This window comes from Platichthys flesus, chromosome 15, assembly GCF_949316205.1.
Source record: "Platichthys flesus chromosome 15, fPlaFle2.1, whole genome shotgun sequence".
NCBI classification, from domain to species: domain Eukaryota; kingdom Metazoa; phylum Chordata; class Actinopteri; order Pleuronectiformes; family Pleuronectidae; genus Platichthys; species Platichthys flesus.
Genome location: NC_084959.1, coordinates 11,408,557 through 11,429,230, shown reverse-complemented (window position 1 = coordinate 11,429,230; position 20,674 = coordinate 11,408,557). Strand labels below are relative to the sequence as shown.

The following is a 20,674-nucleotide window of genomic DNA, read 5'->3' as shown; positions in this document are numbered from 1 at the left end:
CTCCAAAGGGGAGTCGAGAGCCTGGATCTGCTTTCCGACGGTGAGTCCCGTCGTTTGACTGTTTCTTCTCTTTTCGGTTGCCTGCACTTTGCGCTCTGCTGTTCCCCTCCCGAGTGCAAGGTCCCACACACAACCTGCTCTGGACTTAAAGCGGAACATCGGATCAAGCTTCTTATCCCAGGTTGGCAATCCAGTGAGAAAGTATTATCTTATTCTTGAATGGACACGTTTGTTTATTGAATGTCACCATGACGCATGGTGTTTGTTGCATTAAAGCCCTCTTTGTGTGTTCAGAAATAATCCCTCACTCTCTTAACATATGGAATGTGTTGGGTGCTCTGCATCGCTCTGTGTGACATTTCAACATAAATACAGCAAACAACCTGGAACGTCTCTTAAAGGGCAATGATTCTGTACAATTCAGTCATGGGGAATAGGATAAATATTAGGTTTAAATATTTAACAATGCATGCTGGGAGAGCTGGTAATAAACTAGTGTTGTTTGAAAAACCTAATTCAATGAGTTGAGCAGCAGTTCTCCAGGTGATCCAGCTTCCGCCCACAGTTGGTTAGATTAATTAGAGACTCTAAATTAGCCATGAGTGTGAATGTCTGTGTGTGTATGTTGACCCTGCGATAGGCTCTCGACATATAGAGACACTCACATTTAAACAAACAGGCATTTAAATGTTTCAAATCAACCTAAACTGGATGTCTTCGGATGTGGGAAGCCGGAGTACATTCTAAGAAAACCCACACATACATGGGGAGAACATGAGAAAAAACTCTGCACAGAAAAGCTCAGACTCTGAACTTTCTTGCTGTGAGAAAGATTCTCTTTCAAACACCCACAAAGGGGAGACGAGTCTCATCAACATCTCCCTAAACATGTAGCAGTTCTCATTCTTGGCTCCTCTCTGGCCTCAAAATCAGGATTTAAAGTAATCTTTGCCATCCAAAGCCTGATTCATTTTACCCTGCCTACAGTGTGTGTGTGTGTGTGTGTTTGTGTGTGTGTTTGTGCATATAGCAGCTACTGCCTGCCACAGTCTGTTTTTCAGTTTTTTCACCAGTTAATTGTTGAATTACCAATCTTACTGATATATTAATTATATTTAAAATGAATATATATATATATATGTTTGTAAAATATGTATAAATTGCAATATGATTTTTCAGTTTCCACTTTCATAATTTTCTGTTATTGTAGGATAGTTGCCGCACAGGTTTTATTACGAGCCTCACACGTGTCTTGGTACACGCTGCATCGATTGCTTTTGTGTAAAAAAAACAACAACACTCACATCAAAACGTCTGTACAGTTGCTCTGCTTCTTTTTATTCATTTCTTACGTCTCCAATGTACAGTAGTGTTATTGGAAGATAAGATGACAAAAAGGCACAAATTCACAATAAAAGAAAGAAAAACAGGAGACAGGTCAACAGGAGTGAGAGAGTGAGTGAGAGAGAGAGAGAGAGAGAGAGAGAGAGAGAGAGAGAGAGAGAGAGAGAGAGAGAGAGAGAGAGAGAGAGAGAGAGAGAGAGAGAGAGAGAGAGAGAGAGAGAGAGAGAGAGAGAGAGAGAGAGAGATTTAACAATTTCAAAACAGTTTTGGAATCATCTGGTTTCATACTCTGATTATGAATTGAGGAATCTAACGACAGATATCTATGAGATTGTCTCTGTTAAACCACGTTCTCTCGCCGGTTGGTGTGATGTGTCAGGCTCTTAAAATGGATCTACCTTTTTCTGCTCAGAGGAGTAATTTCCCTCCATCACCAATCACAAGAGGGGCACAACTGATCCAAATCTAACCCAGGCTCCACTTGTAGTGCCGACATCATCCGCGAGTAATGTGGATCAATGGCCTGACCCAAGCTGCCGTTATGGAATACGTCCCGTGAGAGAGAGGCGAGTGTAGTTCAGAGACCGACAACAGAGGTACAACAACACCCAGAACAAAAATATATATCTATACACTGTCCTGTCAATGAGACGTGGTCCCTGTGAGGAGGGAAGAGCGTGAGGAGAGGGAGGAGTGAGCAGGCTTTTTGCTTTTCATTATTTTTGTTCTCTCCACTGCTTTGCTGGCGCATCCTAAAAATCTGCAGCCAGCAGACAAAGAAAAAAAAATCACTAACAATATGTAAGAATTCATTTAATTATGTCTACAGCTGACAGTACTCCTCGAAATGGTCTTATCAGCACTACGACTATATCTCTACACATCCTCACAACACCTCTGTGAGCAACTTGGTCACTCTGGTCTGTGTGATGCTGAAGATTTCGGACGGACGGAATAAGAGGATCAAGTGCCAAGAGGGGGTGCTGTAGGTTTTTGGCAGGACAGTCTGGTCTATATATATATATTTATGTGTTCATCTACATTACTTTATTTTCTATTTACAAAGTCAGTACATACAGTACGTCCACAAAATCTCCATGATTCAGTTGGTAGCCCCACTCACTGACAGTGGGTGAGATGCGTGATGGACACAGAGAGAGGGGGAAGGAGGGGGGACGCCCGGGGGGGGGGACAGTGGGTCTTCTTCAAAGAGGAGGCAACAGATACTCAATCAAGACAGGGAGGAAGTGTCACTAGATAGATATTAAAGAGAAGATTGTTAATGGTTAGTTGGCCTCACCATGGTTGAGTTTTACTTAAGTGTATTGAATTCACTCTAGAAATGTGCTCTATTTTTCAGAATTAGCGAGAAAGGCTGAAAAACAGAGATGTTTTTCTCAAGCGATTGCAATTCTCTTTCATAGTCTTGACCAGAATTCTGGGTTAATTGAATTGATCCAGTAAAATGCCAAAAAATATCAATTTTTTCTTATATCCACAAATCTCAATGCAATCTATTTGCTTATAACTATAAATACATGTTTTGATGGCAGTAATTTGTCCATTACACTTAATCCAATCCCATTGTATTAACTCTGAGTGAATACCTGTGTCAGCAGCATTATACCGATGATTTTCTGTTGCTTTCTCTCTGAAGTTCCCACACTGTGCGAACATATGGAGGAGATGAAGGAAATGGAGGAAAAGAGGAAAATAAAAGTGACTGAGGACAAAAGAGGCCAAACAAACATCAACAAGCGAAAGAGGTATAACGCATGTTGTTATCGCTCCTCTAGCTTCACTATACGTCCTCCCTTCTTTACCCAGCCAGCATCAGATCTATTCAACAAGACACCGTACATCACTCATGTACACTCATGCATATACCGCAAAAAACCAACACCGTCACAAACAACAGATTCAGATTCCAGCGGGAGAAAAAAACAAACACCTCATCCAATCACAATAAAACCAGCATTTATATATTTCACCAACAACTTGACTCTCAGCTCGGACACTGTTTCACTAAAGCGGTTGTCATGACTAAAAACAAACTGTCAAGTGAAATGGATTTTGTGATGGTAAAAGGTAAGAACCAATGCGTCATGGTAGTTATTGCTATCACTGGATAATACCATTTATCCACTGGAGGAATGACAGAATGGCTGACAGGCCAAAAATAAAATCATGCAGAGGATGTAAATATTTCAAATAACATTAGTTTCTCTATCTACCGCACTGTATATCCTGGATGGCTGTTCGTTTTAACATCTGCACCATGTTGACAAGTTTTGCATTTAACCTCTCTGAATGATGTGGACGGACGGATTGTCAGACTCAAGAGAAAAAAGAGAGAGTCCTACACTCCCTCTAATTATCTACTGTGCATTTTCCATTGTAGCGTTACACACATTTCATCTTCTAACTTTGTAGAAGACAGTCTTTCTTTGTGTGTGTGTGTGTGTGTGTCTGCATTACTGTACTGTTTGAACAGCCTGACTAGAAATGTTCCTCGAGCTAGAAATGATCTGGTGAAGGAAAAATTATAAAAAAATATGTCTGGAAACCTTGAAGACCTACAATGTCTACAGAAACACACACATACACTCGCACACACACACACACACACACACACAAACTCACAAAGCGGCAGAAAACCCTAATGAACGCATCAACATATCAAGGGATATACAGCGAAGAAATCCTATGTGATAGGCCAGGAGCACAACAGACACAACATGACACTCTGAGCACAATTGCGAACCGTGCAGCTGCGGTTTTGTAGATTTAGCAAATTGACAACAAAAATCCCCACTGCCTAAAACATGACACGAATGGAGCGAAGGGAGGTACTACGATTAATCCAGAAAAAATAAGAAATAAAAGTAAAACGAGAAAAAAAACTATCACAGGATCAGAACGCAACACTGAGCAGACACAGCTTGGTCTGGAAACAATACACATCCACAGACAAACGGAGGGACAAAATCATTTTTAAAAACCCTGTTTATATATATTTATATATTTATATATATATTTCAATACAATTATTCAGCTCCCGGATATACTGTATATGTACACATTGGGATATCTTAAGTAGAAATAAAATCCTAAATTGCAGAGTATATGACACTATTCTCTGTAGTTTAGAACGGTTTAGAGACTGAGAGAGAAAGAGAGGACTGACTGACCGACAAAATCTATAGTGTTGCTACCAGAGGCCTCAGAGCAGTTATCAAGATGGGGACGCTGGATGGAAAAAAAGAAGAGAGACGGATGGGACTCGGGGGAGGTGGAATGGGGTGGAGGAGATCGTCTGAAAAACTGGGAGTTTACTGGGTCCAGGTCCCCGAGAATCCAGATTGCACCGGGGAGAGGAAGAGTTTGGAGCGACTGGTCAGGTGTTGTATCAGTTGGAGGAGAGGGAGGATGTGAATCCGCTGGTGTCTGGGTATTCTGGTCTGAAAGAGACACACACTGGTGAGAGCAAGTAAACAAGACACTGCCATCGTCTAAACTGCTGGAATCTTTTGACCCCTCATCAATATGCTTTTCTAATATGCAGCCACATCTCAGGCACGACTTTAGTAGCTGAATCTGTTATTAATATTTTTAAGCACGTATATTTTGCTCAGGATCTGTTAACGCAACTTTGATTAATACTGTTACAATAACAAGGCCATGTGATGAACCCACAGATCATTGCAATCCAACTGTACGGAGCTATGTAACTTCTTTCAGGTCATTGTTTTGGTCTTTGGGCAAAAATGTGGATATTGAAGAACTGCAGCCATGACATGTAGTAAGCATCACATTTTATAAATACTAACATCAAGAAATTTCTTCTTACTTTTTAGCCAACATACCCTATATGCAGAGATACAGATATCCGCCATGCTCGAATGTGAGTACCTCTCCTATTTTTTATGTTTAATATCATTGAATATTGATTATCATACTGTTGCAAAAAACACAAACAACTTAAAGATACCAAACGGGGAAATAGCCTGAAAACACTGACATACAAATTAACACCAACGATTCACAAGACCCTTCCTCTCACCTGATGAGCAGCAGCATTCACAGTCTGACGCGACCTCAGTCCTCGAGAGCCACCATTCCCTTCACCGGGTCCTTAACTCTCATCTGACAGACACAGCACAAACACATCATATGCAGCACACTGGCCTGCTGCCACAGCCACACGAGAGCTCTCACATCCTTTCCTGCCTCGTCACTCCGAGATAATGTTTTTTAACATAGTTCTACTAATGTGTTTATATGCACTTACTGGGAAATTAAAAACTTGCCGTGATCTGTCCGTGGTGTTCTTTTTTTTTTGCTAACCTCATCTAGCTCCTTGCGCGTCTCCTCCTCCATACGGCGAATGTCTTCCATGTTCAATTCGATCCACTTGTCGATCCAACAGAACAGCTGACGGTGGAAATTAGTGAACAAACGCTTCTCTTGCTAAAAAGAACAGGAAATTAAGCATGTAGTCATATAGTTATTTGGAGAAAGTGAATCTTCAAGCACTAACAATCAAATGAAGCTGTGTGATTATCAGAGATGTTCAATTCCATCCTGCTTTACCCTGTTTATCCACTAGAGGCTGGTACAGCACTCATGTTTGCATGCACAGGACACACAGCGGATCAACAGCCCTCAACACACAATACTGTCCAGGAAGTGAACTTACACCAGCGTTTCCGGTGACACCAACATCATCATGTTAAACAGTAGGCTGTTAATATTCCCTGCTCAGCAGCTGACCTGGAGCTTTGGCCACCTGGGTGTCATGATGATCATAAGCTGACATCACAGTCTGAGCTGTAAACAAACCTTCTGAATGAAGCTCTCCACTTTATTTTGCAGACCCCACCACTTGAACTTGACAGTGACCAGTTTGTAGGCACACATGTGTGGGCAGTCTTTCTTGTTAGGAAGTTCCTTCTGCAAGTAAACAAACATGCAAAAACGTCAATTTCAGTTGTTAACAAGTTTAGTATTTTTCATTCATATATTTAAGGGCATCTCCGTGAATGTATTTCATAAATATTCACCAATACATTTTTGACGAAGCAACAGCAGCATAATGTTCTTAACGTTTGAATCATTTGACTTTTTCATATTTGATAGATTTCAGCTCATATGATCTATGATAAATGGTCTTTCAAAGCTTTCTGTAGACTACATTGAAAAGGATATATTCAAAGCTTTATTTATTCATCCACTTATTTTTCTGTTTGTGGTCCTAAAACAGTTAAACTTAAAAATACTGAGGTAAAAAATCCTACAATATATTCACGTTAACAAACTGCAAGTGGCTGTTTGTAATTTAGTTTAACTCCCCCACAGGTCGTTAAAACCCAAATGGGCCCAGATTGGTTACGTTATACAGAAATCTTTGTCTTGTGTTGAGTACGTCAATACTGATTAAATGATGCAGTTGCCAAGCAACAAGAATCTGTGAAAGTGATTAATTTTTTTTTTTTTCATCAATAGTTAAAACTAATGTAGTTGAAGGTTTCTGGTACCTCCCTTCTATGTTTGTTGGTTCGATTGTGTGTTTGTTAGCAAGATTAGACAAAAACTACTAGACGGAGTTCCACAAAAACATTACATTTAGGGATCTGGATCTGGATCTGGATCTGATCCAGGAATTTGATATCACATCATTTTTCTTTCATTTTCAACATATTCAACGTTTTCTGAGGAGATATTGCATAATTGCATAAAAGGGGACAATTTGGCGTTGGTAGAGATATGCGCTCTACTGAGTTCTAGTTTATATATCTCAATTAACATTTACAACAAAACACTGTACCTTCCAGTCTGGTCCTAGAGGGCCTCGGCTGGTCTTCACTGACTTGAACCTGCGTGGGTCCTCTTCTGCCTTATAGTCCTGGAGAGACACAGGGAAAACCAGAGTGAACCACGTGGATGAGCTGACGACAAGAGGTCAGAGATCTAGTTTCTGCAATCATCTGAATATGGATCTTACGCTAAACATATTTACCTTGGGTTCCACTTGGGATGAGTCCGCAATATCAATATAGACTACATCCACCTTTTTCCAAGTTTCTGGGTCCAACCCGTGAACCTGAAGCAGAACCACAGAGCTCAGCTATAGACACAGACCGAAGTCTCTGCAGGCAGCACACACACGATACGACAGAAACGAGAACATGAGACTCGGGGAAAAACGTTTTTGAAAGCATAGATGATGCAAGCGAACATTAGAGCCTAAACAAGGGGCTTGTTTCTATGTGTCTGGTCAAGAAAGTAACTTTTTAATCAGACAATTAAACAGACTGTGGGAAATGGTAATAAACAAAATATAAGTGTGAGATACAGAATGATTTACAATGAAGCCAAAACCAACACAAATGCCCGATTCCAGATGCAGCTCATTCACATATAAACCTTCGGTGGTCTGTGGTAATTACATTTTCAAGGTGTCCTGTGTCGGGTTTGTGCCATGTCTCAATCTTGATCAGGAAGTTATCTTTCATATACTCGTTCTGCAGAGAAAAGAGAAGTGAACTGGAGTGAAGAGGAACGACGCAACCCCACACGCACGCACACACACACACACGCACACACACAACCACACACAAAAGTAATGGTGCCTGACTATCTCTGCTCTGGCTGCTATGTCACTGAAATGGCTCGGATTTCGTTCTCCACTTTCAGGTTAATTTGCTGCCACTATGTGAATCACAGTTTGCTGTTTGTCGACATACATGACATTTAAAGCACAAAAGTAAAAATAATACTTACAGTGATGACTGCAGAGCAGGGTGAAATAATGTGCAGGAGCAAAAGAGAAAGAAAGAACATCAAGAGTTTGGAAAACATGAGTTATATAATAACTAGTGTGGTTTAATAATGATGAACCGTTAAATGGAATTGGTCAGTGAGTGTAACCTTTATAGGTTCATTTTCGGAAAGTGAGGACATTTTGACAGGTCCGGGTTAAGACTCGGTTTTAGGGTTAGAATTAGGTTGAGGTTTAGGTTAAGGGGCTAGGGAATGTATTATGTCAATGAGTGTCCTCACTAAGATAGAAGCACAAACATTTGTGTGTGTGTTTGTGTGTGTGTGTGTGTGTGTGTGTGTGTGTGTGTGTGTGTGTGTGAGTGTGTGTGTGTATCTGCGCATGTGTGATCTCAGCCTGAAAGGCTCGAACGGTTGCATGACTCTTCTCACTGGACACACAGTAAATTATTCAACTACTGCTTCAAGGTGACAGAGACATAGAGAGAGTGAGCGAGAGAGAGAGAGAGAGAGAGAGAGAGAGAGAGAGAGAGAGAGAAAGAGAGAGAGAGCTAGAGAGAGAGAGAGAGAGAGAGAGAGAGAGAGGTACTTAGAGAATTAATTCCATGGACAGATCAGCATCTTTGTCACCTCTAAAATTTGAGGCATTTGCATTGACACTATTCCAGGATTAAAGTGCACATGATAAAGTTGAACATCATCATTTCCCTTTAAATCAAGTGCGATGACAACAGATAAGAAGTTCCTGGTTTGGTTAAAAAAAAAAAGGGCCTCCTCTGATTCCTGTTTAATCTATATTAGGGGACAGATCTCAGATAACAAGTATATCAAAACATGAACAAATTAATAGTATGGCGGGTGGGACTTCCGCCGGGGACCTTTCTAAAGATGTCAGGATTTAGTTTTCAACCATAACTAAGGATTTTACTGCTACTATGACATTCTTGCATTATGCACAGAAGATCCCACTCTGTAAGAAACATGTAGTTTATTTATTCATTTTTATTCATTAATTCATCACCTATGTCTTTTAATAGTAACCGAAAATAATAAGAAGGGTTTTCTTGCATGAAATACGCAAACCCTTATATAAATGCTATTTTTGGTGCACCACAAAAGCTTGGTGAGTCAGATGTGGCGAAAAAAACTAGAAAAAACAAACTAGCTAATTATAACAGGTGCCGCAATTATGAATATAATGGGGAAAAAAAGGATTCTGAAGAAGATGCATGTGTGCAAGTGTGTAAGTTTGTGTTAGTAAATGGTGTGTGGTGTGTGTGTTTGTGTGTGTGTGTATTGGAGTTACCTGTGCGACAGTAAGGGTATGCGTTCCAGGCTTTCTCGTGGATATTGAGAGCAGAGGATGGCGCCAACATTCTGACGAATGATGGCACTTTACTGCACAACACGAAAGAGAAAAAAACAAACAACAAAGCATTATTTTAAAAATGATATGTCGACTTATTTAACTCGATTTGAATCAGGAGAGACTGGATTTATTATGCAGGCCTGACCTATAGTCAACTCTCATCAAGTAATCTAATGTATTTTAATTCTTTAACCCTGATATTAAACATCTTAGAAACAGTTACACAACACTATACCTTTCAGTCTTTATTTTACTTCGATATTGGAATGTAAACAATATATTTCTTATAAAGTCTTTCAAGTTTTGGTCATTTAAAGCCTACTACACCACATAGGCTAAACTGGGAGGTCATCTTTGAATCATATGAATGAACTTACCTCTGCAAATGGTAAATTTTGTGTGTGTACTGTCCCTTCTCTCCATCTTTCTCGTAGGGCTCGTTTTTGAGCACCTCCACTCCCTCTCCTCCACCCGTCTCATTCTTACTGGCCTCAGCCACAGAGTACAGCTGGCCAACCTGGTACTGGAAACAAAAGAGAGAAATAAATAGAAGGAGGTTGGACTGAGGCAGACACACACAGTGTGATTGTTTACAGAAAGACACAAGTAGACGTTCCCTCCAAGCTTTCTTTAATGAATGCATTTAAAGAGTTGTCATGTAGCATCCTGAAGATTAGTGAGCTTTCACATTCACACAGAAAAAAAATCCTTCTTCTCATACCAGCTCATCGTTTGCAATCTCAAGGGATGGATTAGTTTTTTTTTTCTGTCCCTGATCGCTACCTTCACCACACCATGTCCCTGAATCCTCGTAATCTCTCTTCCATACACTATTGTTCCACATAGTTCCTTCTTGTCACGTCTAATTATGTTGCGCCCAATTTATTTCCACATTCACAACCTGCAGCACAAACGGTCATGCCATTCTTCATCTCAACCCCCATCTTACTGATCCCGATGTGCGCATGTGAGTGTTTAAATACAGGACAATGGCTCCTTTCATTTCTTAATCACCTCTAATCCACCATGTAACCTCTGCACAAAGCTGTACCAGAGCACAGGCACACTTACAACATCCATAGACATGGGACAAGTTGATGTAGTGAGAATTTTTTTTTTTCTACAGATTCTAAAAATGAGAGATTACCGTTATTCTTCTGCAAAATCAAACCATGAGAACATAGCAGGTTACATGTGTGTGAGTTAGATAATAAGAAAGTATAATAATGAAGCGTCAGTTCCCCTTTTGGTTGATTTGTTCACCAAACCAGGAACCAGAGTTGATTTCAAACAGAAATATCTAGTTTAAACGTCAACATCTTCATCTTTATTGAAGCAATAAAGATAATTGTCCGGTCACAACTGTGTTTTTTTTTGGTACATATGAATGTAGCATTTCCTCACTTAAAAGGATCAAGGTGTGTTTTCAACTGAGAAAATATGGGAGGTGATTGGATCTAGTATTTTTAAGAAGCACAGTAAATGTACAAATTTTGCAAAAACAAAACTACCAACAAACTGTAACACAAATACACATCATGGATGACATGGATATATGCCGAACCTACTGTCTATTCTATTCTATTTACATATCAATTTATCCTGTAAAAATGTTTCTCCAGAAAGGCATCTTTTCTTCAGACCATAGACAAAAATCTGATTAGACTTTGGCAACACATATATCATTATAATAACAGGGATAGTTAAAGGGCCTTAGATGTATTTGCAGTGGGACAAGATGACTTAACTTTGCTGAATAATAATGACACTAAGAAGATGAATAAGAAATAAAAGCATAAATTAACAGGAAAGTTTCTATACTGATGTCGCCCCTTTTAGTTGTGACCTTCAGTGTGCATTTTAAAAGGGATTCCTCCGCAGCAACATCAAGGAAAGGCAAAAATAGCGAAGGCCTAGATGATCTGTGCCGAGCTGGTTCAAATGACCTTCACATACTGTGCAACAAAGAGAAAGTCAGGTGCAAACTGGAGGCAAGTTCCCTTTAAATCCGCTGCAGAAGCCGCAACCGGCTGCTAAATAAATGAGATGCAGGAACAGTGAAGCCTCCTCAGTTACAGTGTCGGACAAATATAATTCCCCCTTGCTTTGTGAGACGAGTTCACGTCCAGTTAACAAACTGCAAATTCAATTCAGTGAATTATCGACAGCTGGAACAATCTCACTTGACAATTACACTTCCAAACAAAAGGCATTAACCTATTGTGATGTGTTTTAAAGAATAACATTTCATTGTGGAAAGGGTAAAAGAATCTAAACCAAAGAAAGAATCTAAATCAAGAAATGGCGGATGGTTTCAATATTTGCATTCCTTTAGTGTTTTGAGCAAATAACACATTTCCATATCTAGTATGTGGTGGCAAATAACTGAAGAGCGCTGAAGACGAGGCTGTGGTGGGATGTGATGTGAAGGGCAGAAGGGCCGCATGTGGTTCACGGGACAGTGGGATGTAACTCAGATGTCTTCAGGCTTTGTAGATCACATATCAGACAAATAAAAAGCTTTTTAGATGGTGACACACCACGCTGACGACACAACTGAGACACAACCGGACCTAATATGCAGAAATATGACGACACTATCGCCCAAGTTAATGAGAAGCTGTGAAGATCTAAATCCTCTGAGGGAATCAGGATATGTTGCTCTGTCCACTGCTTTGTGGTTTTGAGGCAGATGGGAAACGAACATGTACAAGACCAAGGGCTGTTTCCAACTCTGCTTTGGATGCAGCTCAAAAGGAACATGTACGAAATGTCTTTTTTATCATAGACTGTATATAAAGACGGACGACACGTCTCCTCCTACCACTTTCCAGAAATACAGCCAAAATATCTCAGATACGAGCATTGCCATCTTGCATAATTTGAGTCTATGGAGTAGCGATTGGGGGATGGCGCTGTGGTAGTGAGGTCCCTCCAATACACAAGGTTTGACCAGTCAAAATCACAAAAACAGATTTGACCAAATTTACTTTAATCTTTGGTTTAATCCATGTCCCATCGACTAACATGGAGGTCAGCTGGTCACCAGGGGGCCATGGAGACACTTTGGCTTCACTTAAGGCAGCTGGAATGTCATCCATCTTTATTTACAGTTTGTATACTGTGTATTTATTGTATTTCCCTGTATACACACATGCTGTATGTTTAAAAACATGTGTCATTCCAAACTCGACTGCAAACAGGTTTTCTTACCTGAGACAATTCAGTGTGTGTAAGAACAGATTATTTGCTTCAAACATTTACGGTATCTGGTCTCTACCAATATGTCTCCACCGAAAGAAAAATGTGTCTCATGTCAATGCAAATAACCCACAGGACAAGGACAGTACACAAACACGCAATACACACAGTGTCAGGCAAGTAGTTTCAGGTGACTCATTTAACATGCAGGCCTGAATAGAACAGCAAAGTGCAATGGGAGTGAGGATAACAGGGGACAGAGGGACAGCCGGAGAAAAAGAGGACGAGGACGATGAAAGAATTTGCTGACCTCGCTGATTCAAAAGACTCTGCAATCTATTTTGATACGATGGAAGCTCATCAGATGTAAAATATCAAGATAACAAGTTGTTCTCCAGGTGATCATATCTGCATTTTTCCACAGGCAATGGATTTGGCGATATACCACTCCTGAAAATATAAAAAGTCCTATAGTTGTGCATAATTTAAATATGTAAACCCGTGTAAAACTTCAAACATTATCCAAAAAATACTATTTAAGTGGTGGCAGGTACGTGATGGCTAACCTTAGAGTAACCCTTATATTAACCCAAACTTAAACCTATCTCAAACATAAACCCAAACCTAGACCTAACTTTACCCTAAACCCAACCTTTATCTATCCTTAATTTAACCTTAAACTAAACATTACCCTACCCTTAACCCTAACCTTAAAACATATCTTCAGCTTTCACTTTAATGATTTACATTATGGGAACAGATTTAGGTATGAGTAAAACCTGGACCACACATACACAGCCTAAACCAAACATTACCCCTAACCTTAACCATGACCAATTCATGGCCAACCCTGATCCTGAACTAAACACATCCACATCATACAACTAACCTTAACCAGGGCCTTGGAAAGGATCTTTTGTTCATTAGGACCTGGCTTTGGCCCCCATGAGTTCTACTGGTCCTGACAAGGTCAGTTTTATGCTGGAAAAAGTCTTAAAAAAGGTATCAAAAACAAGCACACACAACAGACACACACAGACACACACACACTTACATATGCTGAAATAAAACTTACCTCTTCCACAGAGATGGGAAGAATCACTCGACTAGAAAAGAAGAGAAAAGAAAGTTAGTCTCAAACATCAAAATGAATCAATCAACCAAAGCTTTGTTCCTTTACTGAGCTCTACATGATGTGGTCTTTTGTGTTTTGAAGTTCAGTGGCATTGATTCTGTTAAACTCCTTCACACCATTAAATGCAGTGAAGGAAACCGGACATTCAGACCCAGTTATTCTGGCATTACTCTCCCTGAAGACTGATAATGGTACTGTGTCAGCAAAAATCCCCAAATACTGTGATTAGTTCATTACTGACATTATATTATGACACTCATGCTCTCTGGACTGGATTAGCCTAAAGAAATCCTGTGAGTGACACTCTGACCACAGGAAGCGACATCTTTAACCATTCAGCTCAATACAGATCTGGAGATCAGTTATCGGACGCTATGTCTGACGAGCTGGAGTACAGCTACTGGGACTCAGCACATGTCCTGTGAGCTATACACACAACGATCACACAGTCATGGCATCGCAGAAACGCACTTCACAAGTTACATTTTGTGATGGATTTCACCAAAGAATGGACTTTATGACTACACTATCCTTTGTTATTATTAATAACAGGATGATAATTAAAACACGGCTTCCAAATTTAACAGAGAAAGCAACCAATTACGTATGGCTCTCACATATTTCACTTTGACACTGTGACACTGAGTCATCAGGTGAGAATAGATGATTTATTCTTTGCTATTCGGAGGAGAAGATGAGAATCTGCTTCAGTGAGGCAGCAAAGCGGCTGAGATCAAATTGAAAAGCTGCAGAGGTGTGAGGTCTGCTTTTCACATCGACCGTCTGAGCTGATCTTCTAACAAGGTTTATGACAACGGTCACTTTGGATGAGAGGATGCTGTGTTTGAGATACACATTGATTTTTAATTAGTTATTTAAAAATATTTATATAACAAAGACAAGGCCTGGATGAAGTGCAAGATTGTTACGTTTTGTTTCAGCACTGTGTAGAATGCAGCACTTTGGACTACATCTTTGTAAAGGCCAATGTAATTTTTTTTTAATTTTTGTTACCACGTTGGAAGCTGTTCATTTCATATCTAAATTGAAGCTAACATTTTCTAGGGCTATAAAAGCTGCTCTGCTCGGCGCTAACCAACCATCGTTCCACACCACGACTGCAGGTCTGTGTCATGATCCAGATTTTTCAAACATTATCTATGTTCTGCTTTTTTAACATGAAACCAATGTACTCATTAGGTCTTACATTTTATTGTGTTTTATTGTTCAACTCCTTAAATTCTTTATAGCCTGAAAAAATGTATGAATGTATCTGCAGGTCAGATGAACACCAGCACCTCACAATGGGTGTAAACTAACCATGCATGTGGTTGCAAAAGATGTTTACCCGACGTAAAATCTAATCACACAAAAAAAAAACACAGAATGTACAAAGTGAATCAATAAGTTTATGAATATTTTATCTGCATTCCGTGGCTCAGGAGTTCCTTTTGCCATATTTTGTCTGTCTCCAACATTCTTTCATTCCAAAAAAAGGATGTTGGGAAATCAAACAGGAAATACTGACACATAAGTCGGTAAACCAAACAATATAATGACATCCAGGCCTGCACTGACTGACCGGAGAGGCAGCAGTGAAACAACAAATCATATAACAATGAGCTACTGGTGTGACTGGTTGCACTGAGTGCTTCAAGATGAATACGGTCACTCATTCATACCGCCAGGATATCATTGTAAAATCGGATTTTAAACACAATTCACTTTAACTGACCTCAAAGGAAGTGTTAATTCAGAGTTTCAGTTGTTTTGCTTTGGCTAAATAACGTCACAGATTTCATTTTGATATTCCAATCGAAACTTATAAATACTCATTTCCAAGTTGAAATTAGTTAAGATTGTTTAAAGTAAAATAAACATTAAACAACTTGCTACAATGCAGAAATATGGATATTATAAATTGTTGAGAACACTATACTTTAAAAAAGATGCTGTGGTTCAAGTTCAATTTAAAAAAAAGATATAACGGTTTTATTCTTAGGTGCTTTGGTATCAGCTTTAAAGAGACAAACTATCCAGAGTGTGCACTGATTGAAGAGTGCGAGCGGAACTCATTTTATACCTCACAACACTCATATACAGAATAAAGCTGGGTTGATTGTTTTGTGATTTTGAAATGAATTTCCCAAATTCTTATAACTCTGCGTCCCAGTCACTACTGAATGTAACCTGGGTCTCAGTCCCAGTCTGGTATTGGGGGGGTCAACAATGAAAACCACCAATGACTAAATTTAAATGTCTGACCTGCGGCTACAACTTTCAAGATGCTCAGATTCCTCAAGGTGAGTCTTTTGTGTAGCACGTGGTCAAGTTTTAACAGAGACAATGTAAATACTGAGTGTTATTTTAATTGCTGCTGAAGTGAGACTAAAGGACTTAACTCCCCTGGTTGCTCTGTCTCGTCTCTACAGAAATAGCAGGTGTCTTCCTGTTGCTTAAGGGCACACCTTTTCTCTCCTGCCTTACTCCTCTTTTCTGTCTTCTCCTCTCCTCCATTTTTTCACTCTTTACTTCCTCTTCCACTGCTATTCTTTCATTCATTCTCTTCATCACATCATACAGTGCACATGGTATTGCTGAACATCTGACAGAGCTCATGGAAGTGCAGAAAAAATGTAGGTCAGTGGTTCAGGTGAGCACTACCCAAAACAAACCTGTAGGACATGGATCGATTCCCTATCTCTTGACCCCAAAGATGGAATCTTGGTGTGAGTGTGTGTGTATGCACGGACGTCTCTCCCTACCCATGTGTTGACAGTGTAGTGAATTCAGCATTTAATCATGAATGATTTAATTAATCTCCAGGGCGGACTGCTGAGGCCCACACTCTCCCTAATCATTCCAGAATAACTCATTCAGCCAATGCCACCATCCCCGATTCCTGGGCATTTTGGTGCAGGGCCATTTATTGATTTAACACACGTGGTGAGAAATCAAGATAATAATCAATGTTGACAAATGTTAAGCCCATTTAAGCCATGCAGACTCTAATCATTATCGATTTTTCAAGTGATGACAATTGTGCAGTAACCTATGACCTCAAATAGCTAAAATATATACAATGGTAATAAGTTTATGATAAGAAATGGGGGGAAATTACTTTTTATACAAGAAATGTATTGAAAAATTTGACAAATATGTCTGGAAGCCTAAAAAATGTAAGGGAAAATAAACAGCTGTGTTTCTACAGGTGTGTCACTATGGCTCATTGAGGCACAATGGCTAAGAGCATTAAAATAATGGAACCATCATCATGTCTGGAGTCAACATAGTAACGTGTGGTTTTTCATCTGAAGGATAACAGCATCCCACTTCATTAGCTAATGGTTATGGAATAAGAGTATAATGCCCATGAATGGCAGATGAAGTGGCCTTAACCTTTAATTCTGACCACCAGCTGATTCATGGGTAGGCCTCTGTCAGTTATCCTCACAGCACACTCAGGCCTGCGGAGGGAACGTGTTACAGCACTAGTGTCAAAAATCCCAACATCTCTCCCTTTGCACGCGAGATCCCACTTTATCTTTCCATCCGGTCCCCTCGGCCCAGCTGTCAGATTCTCAGAAATGCCCGACTGGTGCGTCAAAACCTCGCCGTTTGCCTTTTTCTGTGCCAAAGCTTTGCCTCCCCGACACCTGCCCCGCTCCCCTCGAGCATCCCTCCACCCTTGGTGCACCACCCAACTCGCATATCCCCCATTCCTCCAGAGGTAAACGCTCCTTCAGTCGTTTCACCTTCACCGCGAATCAATAACATGGCCACGGCTGCTTACATGGATGGACGCTGGCGCACACCAGCCGTTCCTCCCTCATGCACCAACACTCCTATCACACCGTCCGTCATTTTAAAACCACGGCAGAAAGATAATAATGTGATTTCCCCACACTGACAGGCTATTCTCCCGATTTCACTGGAGGGCTGGTTGCGCTCAATGTGAAGGGCACAGCCATGCCCGCCTGCGCCGGCTGCTGATGCGACTGCAGCCGCTTTATGCAGGGAGCCCGTTGGGCTGAAGGAGACCCGTGTGCGTGCACAATGATGACGGACATGGAGTCACACAGATACGGGATGTCGACATCACCCTGGCCGCTCTCTGGTAATTCCACACCAGGGCGACTGGTCACAATGTCAACGCTGCGTAACCAGACGGATGGACCCGTTAACACAGTCTCTCTCCTCTCTCCACCTCGCTATCGCGCTCTCTCTCTCCCCTACACACACACTCATGCACATACAGTATACTTACAATTCCTTTATGAGCATCTTTTGGCGGCGCAGTGGACTATATCCCAGAGGGCAGCAGCTCAGTGCAGGTCCAGAAACAGGGTCGATCCCTCCCTCCGATGGTCTCTTCTTTCTTTCCGCTCGCTTCGCTTACACCTCTCCCCCTCTATGTCATCCTACCTCCACAGTCGCTTAGTTGCTTCACATCCACTTCCTGATCCTGGCCGCGGCGATGCGTTGCTGTTGCGCGCAGAGCCACCGAGGCCTGTGCGGCGCAGAGCACACCCACAAAATGATGGTTCAGTCGGATGGGTCCATACATCCCAGAGAACCAAGCTGATCCATTCAGTTTTTGTTTTAAATAAACCATAGATAAATGTAGACAAGGGCTACCCTTTAATAAGAATTAACAGTAAAAAGACAAATCTGCCGAGATAATGTTGGAGCCGTTCATTGGATACTGACAACAGATTAAATACAAATGGGTTACAAATGTAAAGACAGCATGAAGTATAAATAGGAGACAAGACAATGATCTGTTTCAAGTTCAAGTTTGCAATAATAGTTTTATAATACCACTTATGATCTAGTATTTTTCTTAATCTGAGCCTTAAAGAGGTCAAAATGTATGTAGAGGGGTCATTTTCATGTCCAACATCCACACACAATTCCCGAGCTCTCAGAGGAGGGAAAGTAGAGACAGGACATAATGTATAAACTCTTCCCCGGAAATCATTTTGTTTGTCCAGAGCACATTGACAATGGTGTGAGCTCATATGACCAAAGCTCTCTTGGTATAATTGTCAGTGTCGTCTATGTGTTTGATATTGTTTTTTCAACCTGATATATTTGTTTTATTTGAGTCTTTATCCTTTTTGTATCTGTCTCATGTTACTAACATCATCAACACACTCATTCGCTTGCAGTGAATCCTGGAACATTTCCTGTTGTGTTCTCACATTGGCTGCTTCAGATATTAGGCCGGAGTGAGAAGTTTGTCTGCGGATTCCTAATGTAGACTTTGGTCATCTTTAAATAAGAATTAACAATGACAAGGCAAATCCGCCTAATTCTCCAATTTTGTTGGCATACTGACAACCAATACCATAGAAATTGGGAGATTTTTTTTTATAGTTTAAGTTTGCAATGTTTACATCAAAGCTAATACTCGGAGGCAGATCTAGAATTTTTCTTAATTGTGGGCCAAAGGGGGGCCCTCCATTTACACAAGTTGTACTCATTCCCTGCTTTAAGTTCTATAGTTTTGAGAAAAGTCACACATCATTTATGTATTTTGAAAATTGCACATTGTGTACTTCAAAAAAGCTTAGAAAATGACTAAATGTCAATGTTTCGTTGTTAAGAGATTTTTATAAGAATACTGACAAGAAAGGGGTATAGGGGCCAATCAGATCAAGGTCCAGTGCCCCTCCTGACCCGGCCCTGTATCTGCTTCTGCTAATCTACTTTAAATAAAAAACAGACACCTCACACCACAATATGAATGAATTAGCTGGGGGATCACTTAATATAATGATAATGTAAACTAATACCACAAAGCCCACATACCCCAAACAATTATACTACACTGTAGTACTATTCTAATATTTAGACTTAATAAATATAGTCTAAATAAACCAATAGTAACAGGGAATAGCACAGCTGTGATGTGGTGCAGGACCAATGGAATTGTCTGCAACCTTATTCTTGTGAGTGTGCAACACCCTCCGCGTCATCGCAGTGACAGTGACGTAGAAACGTGGTTACTCACCGTCAGAGCATATATATGGGCATGGCACGGGGACCACCAGCGATGGCACGGACGCGGTGCGTCAGCTCTGCAAAGCCGTTTAAGCAAAATCTCCGCAACGGATGTGATTATCTGCATCGCAAAAAAAATACACACGAACCCACTCGTGTCCACACTGATGACTGACTTACATGACATAATTTTTGTTACATTAAAACCACTGCGAAGACGGACATCCTCGTATGTAAACCTGTCGTTTCGCTACAGGACCCCTGGTGGTATAGCCACACTTTGCTGCACCACCTCGACCCTGTCACAATGGTGCTGGCGCGTGATGCTGATGGCATCACAGGTCCCTAATCCAGTCCCACGTCCTGAGGATTCGCAGGATGTGATTGCGTGTGCGTGCGTGTGTGGCTAAAATTACGTAACAGTCCACTGATGCTTTATTTATAGCGCATCTGTATCCGTCTGCCAACAGGCGCTTATCATCATCATCCTTCTGTCTCCTCAGCCGTATACAGCATTTATCTATCTATCTATCTATCTATCTATCTATCTATCTATCTATCTATCTATCTATCTATCTATCTATCTATCAAGATTTTAACATCGTCAAAGCAAATCCGCCAATTACTTCTAATTTTGGAGCAGAAAAACCCATTCACGGCAAACACGGGAGAATAATAGAATAGGTATAAAATTAAAATAAATGTAAAGTTAAGTTTACAGTTCTCTTTTTATATCACTTCTCAGTATAGTAGATCTAGGATTGTTCTCAATTGGGGGACCATAGGGGGCCCACAAATTAGACAAGTAGCACATTTAAGTCATTCCCTTTTTACTTGTT

At 40.5% G+C, this 20,674-nt stretch overlaps 1 protein-coding gene across 1 annotated transcript; it reads right to left on the bottom strand.

The window, feature by feature from the left end:
• Positions 1-1,312: 1,312 nt before the first annotated feature.
• pitpnab (phosphatidylinositol transfer protein, alpha b) lies at positions 1,313-19,982 on the bottom strand. Its single transcript, XM_062406274.1, has 13 exons — positions 19,846-19,982; positions 18,097-18,339; positions 13,770-13,800; positions 9,871-10,016; positions 9,431-9,522; positions 8,128-8,135; positions 7,794-7,868; positions 7,364-7,447; positions 7,172-7,249; positions 6,187-6,297; positions 5,692-5,814; positions 5,408-5,490; positions 1,313-4,805 (listed from the first exon to the last, which is right to left on the bottom strand). The coding sequence occupies exons 2-12, from the start codon at positions 18,111-18,113 to the stop codon at positions 5,443-5,445; spliced, it is 813 nt and encodes a 270-aa protein (XP_062262258.1). The 5' UTR covers positions 18,114-18,339; positions 19,846-19,982; the 3' UTR covers positions 1,313-4,805; positions 5,408-5,442.
• Between the last annotated feature and the right edge of the window lie 692 nt (positions 19,983-20,674).